Source organism: Leptidea sinapis, chromosome 18 (assembly GCF_905404315.1).
Source record: "Leptidea sinapis chromosome 18, ilLepSina1.1, whole genome shotgun sequence".
Taxonomy (NCBI): Eukaryota; Metazoa; Arthropoda; class Insecta; order Lepidoptera; family Pieridae; genus Leptidea; species Leptidea sinapis.
The window spans coordinates 1,698,991-1,703,248 of record NC_066282.1 but is presented as its reverse complement, the minus strand read 5'-3'; the positions used below and the strand labels follow the sequence as shown (position 1 = coordinate 1,703,248).

Below are 4,258 nucleotides of genomic sequence, written 5' to 3'. Positions count from 1 at the left end.
ATAAACTGAGGCTGTTCAGGAATGGTACGAAATTAGATACTTTTGAGTAGGTACATGATTTTTAACTAAAACCAAAAATTATTTCTGGGTCGTATAGTCATCATCCTTCCTCGAGCTCGTAAGAGAGCCAACGCGGTCGAAGGTCACTTAACATTAACTGTCCTCGTCTTATTATTCCCACTTGACTCTCATACTCGTATGCTTTCCATAGGCATGTTACAGTACGGGCGCGTCCAACAGCGCCGCCCTCTTCTCCCGACCGACCAGAAAGACGAGCTCTGCAGAGGCGGCGCCGTCTCCACCGACTGCTTCAAGTCTGGAGACGGCAGAGTCAACGAGCATCCCGGACTGGTTGCGGCGCATATCATATGGCTGAGGCAACATAACAGGTAAACAACGGCAGATCACCTACAATGTATAGGAAACGGAGATGAATATAATCTAAATCTAAAAGGGAAGATTTCTTTTAAATATATTAATAACACTTTGCATGCGAAACTTACTCATTTAATACATAATAATTACGTTAAGTCGATCATGTAACTACTTCATGTATTTTATTAAAATTTAAAAGTAGTAAGGCCTCTCCTAAATCTTTCCAAACATTTCTTTCCCGTGCCGTCCGTATACAACGGGATCCACGTTGAAGATGTTACTCCATCTATGTTCGTCTCCCTTTTATGTTAGAAAATTTATGAGATTATGATTAAAATTTATAAATATCACTGCACTTTTGATAACCTTAGCGACACAAACATATCGCTATTTGAATTATAAACAGATGTTGTTTGTTGAATGATATTATACAGTTGATATACCTGCTATTTAACTCGACATTCTTACAATGTTAATGCGGTTCGGCGTAACGTGCAAGAAACTCAACATAGATCATCTTATAACTACAAATCGCATTAGGTTTATTTCATTTGTTTTCCGCAGGATGGCGACAGAACTGTCCCACTTGAACCCGCACTGGAGTGACGAGAAGATCTACCAGGAGACACGCAAGATCGTGGGCGCCATGATACAGCACATCACTTACAAAGAGTTCCTGCCGATTGTGCTGGGTGAGAGATTGACTAATTTACTGATCGTTTTGCGAACAAGAAAACAGAGAACTACGGCAATTGTAGTCAGCTTGCTATTACAATTTTACAGCCTACTATGTAAAAAAAAATAAAACTGTATTCATCTATATTCGCGCGTTTAACGGTGATGTATTAATACTTCATTTATTTATTTGGATATTTTAAAAAGCAAGTACCTAATTTTGTTACACATTCTCTATCAGTAGATACGAGTTGAACTCTAAAGCCATTATTTAGGTTTACTATAACATTAGTTAGATAAACTTTCTTAGTTATTCTTGTTTTAATATATTAGACTACTTAAGCCAGAATATATGATAAAAATTTACTGTATATATTATTATTTATTATAATATGTTTACTTCCCTCAGGTTCAGAAGTAATGCGTCTATTCGAGCTGGAGCCACAGACGAAAGGCTACTACCGCGGGTACAACCCCAAGACAAATCCGAGCCCTGCCAGCAGCTTCGGTGCCGCGGCCTTCCGCTTTGGTCACAGCTTGGTGCAGTCTTCCATGCTTCGCTTCGACCACTTCCATAGGCCCATGGCAAATAGTAAGTTCTTACAGAGCTTGACAAAAAGGCTTGGCTTTAGATCCACAAACAGAGCATAGTGTAACTTACTAACTAAAAATGATTATTATTGAACACCATGCCCGACGAATTAAGTTTTGTCCAAACAGAAACATTTGATGATGTCATAAATTTGTTGTAAAGTTGAAATGTACCAACCAAGGCATTAAGAAAGTAAAATACCTCGTTAATCAGACAAAATTGCAAACAACGATATAAATTCCAATAGGTAATGCATCAGTATTACATAAACAGAAACAATACTTATAAGATTAAATATAAATAAAATTACAAGCAATATAGTAAACTTCATAAGAAATGCATATATAATGCCAAAACTAATAGTAGCGAACGTATTAATCAAATTAGAATAAAATAAAGCCAGGGTACCTCAGGGCAGTGTACTTGGACCATTATTATTATTACTACATATCGACGACCTACCAAATATTACAGAAAATAAGTGTGTATTATATGCTGATGACATTAGAATAATTATCGCTGACACAAATTCAAGAAGACCATACGTTTCGGTCATAAATTATGAAATCATTATAGTCGGCGAATGGTTAGAAAGTAATAATTTAAATATTATTATAATAAAATAAAACTTATACAATTTAATAATTATAGTACCATTTACCCAGCACTTACAAACATAACATACAATGATATTAAAATGGATTAGGTTGAAAATACCAAATTCTTAGGCATAATAATTGTAATTGGAAAACTCACGTTTAATCATTATGCAAACGCCTTAATATATTTGTTTTTGCAATAAGAAGAATAAAGAAAACTACACTTACGTGGAATCTATAATTAAGTATGGTATCATAATATCGGGTAACTCAACAGTAATAAATAGTGGTTTAATAGCTCAAAAAAAAAAAATAGTGGAAAAGGGCCCCTTGAAAGCTGACGTACATATATAACATAGATTACGTTCATTCATTTATTTTTCCATCAGATGTATCGCTCCACGCTGAATTGACAAATCCCTCTAATATCTGGAGCATGGGTGCCGTGGATCGTCTCCTGTTGGGGATGGTGAACCAGCCCATACAGAATCGTGACGAATTTATCACAGAAGAACTAACGAATCATTTGTTCCAAACTCCCCATTTTGATTTCGGGATGGATCTCGCAGCTATTAACATTCAGAGGGGAAGGGACCACGGCGTACCTCCGTACACATCCTGGAGGGAACCATGTGGGCTGTCTGCTATAAAGGAGTTTGATGACTTGATGAGGGTTATGCCAGCCAGAGTTGCTCGGAAGTTAAAGGCTGTTTACAGGTTCGTTCTGGAGTTTTCCTTTATTTAATATTCTTACTGAGGTGTATATTCACAAATGTTTGCGGTAGATATGGTAGTCTATAAAAACTGCTACTGTACTGTTGAGAATCAACTTGAGATACCAGACGATTGCTGCTTTCGTTATAGATAATTATTGTAAATGCTTCTTTGAAAATAGGCACGTACTGTTGAACAGAACGAATTGTCGTTGGCCACTTATAAGATAGACTCCGTGTGCCATTTTTTATGCATATAGATGCATAAAAAATGGCACATAATTTATCTCTGAATAGTCAGAGATAAATTTTTAATGCAAGCCATTGCGTCAGTAAATATTATTCTGATATTGTAGACACGTGGACGACATCGATCTGTTCACGGGCGGAATATCGGAGCGGCCCGTAGTGGGTGGACTTGTCGGCCCAACATTTGCTTGCATCATAGCACAGCAGTTCTCCAATTTAAGAAAAGGAGATCGATTTTGGTAATTATAACATATTATCTGCATATTTTATATTTAATTTCCTATTGAATATTATTCGCTTAAAGTTACATTTAAATATTTGCAAATAAATTTCATAATTAATCAATGATGACAGCTGTGAAGATTTTACATTTGCTAAAATAATACAATTGTTTTATAAAATTTTATAATTTAAAATGTAGAAATAATATTTTTATTCTGTAAAATTAGTTACTAGGTTTTATATAGGTAATTAGCAATTCCTTTGCATGCTTTGGGTTAAATTTTACAATAAATAACCCAAAACTGATACTGATTGTTAATAAATAAATTTAAATCATTTAGATAATAGACGTACGCATGTCGAAGGCTTATTACTAATAATCTATTTAAATTTATGTCAATAAAGTATTTTTACTTTTTCTACAGGTACGAAAATGGAGGATTAGATTCGTCGTTCACACCTGCGCAATTACAACAAATTCGCCGCATATCGCTAGCACAAGTTCTTTGTCGAACCTTGGATTCTATAGACAGCGTTCAACCTTTTGTTTTCCTCTCTCCTAGAAATCCTGACAATGAACGAGCTTCCTGCCTCAATAGCATCTTAAATAACTTTGACCTGTCACCCTGGATTGAAATAAAATCCAGTGGTAACAATGCTGTCAAAAAATCTAATGAAGACAATATTATGCCTAAAAGAACGAAACCATCTACGGCGAAACCTATAAGTTCCACAGAACACGATCAAGTTAATTTGACGCAAAAGAGACCGAATTTCTTAATGAACATGACAAAACTTGCAGCACTTACTAACAATTCAAACTTAACTGAGAC

The 4,258-nt window shown here is 35.4% G+C and overlaps 1 protein-coding gene across 1 annotated transcript; it reads right to left on the bottom strand.

Annotated features, from left to right (window-relative positions):
* Nucleotides 1-2,498: 2,498 nt before the first annotated feature.
* LOC126969656 (uncharacterized) lies at nt 2,499-3,397 on the bottom strand. Its single transcript, XM_050815225.1, has 2 exons — nt 3,304-3,397; nt 2,499-2,951 (listed from the first exon to the last, which is right to left on the bottom strand). The coding sequence occupies exons 1-2, from the start codon at nt 3,395-3,397 to the stop codon at nt 2,821-2,823; spliced, it is 225 nt and encodes a 74-aa protein (XP_050671182.1). The 3' UTR covers nt 2,499-2,820.
* Nucleotides 3,398-4,258: the final 861 nt, after the last annotated feature.

What these genes read in the sequence shown, in the direction of transcription:
- LOC126969656 (XM_050815225.1), bottom strand. Translation starts at nt 3,397, where the DNA reads ATGCAAGCAAATGTTGGGCCGACAAGTCCACCCACTACGGGCCGCTCC. An exon ending in GTCGTCCACGTGTCTACAAT is followed by an intron (nt 2,952 to 3,303) that starts ATCAGAATAATA and finishes CGAACCTGTAAA; the next exon opens with CAGCCTTTAACTTCCGAGCA.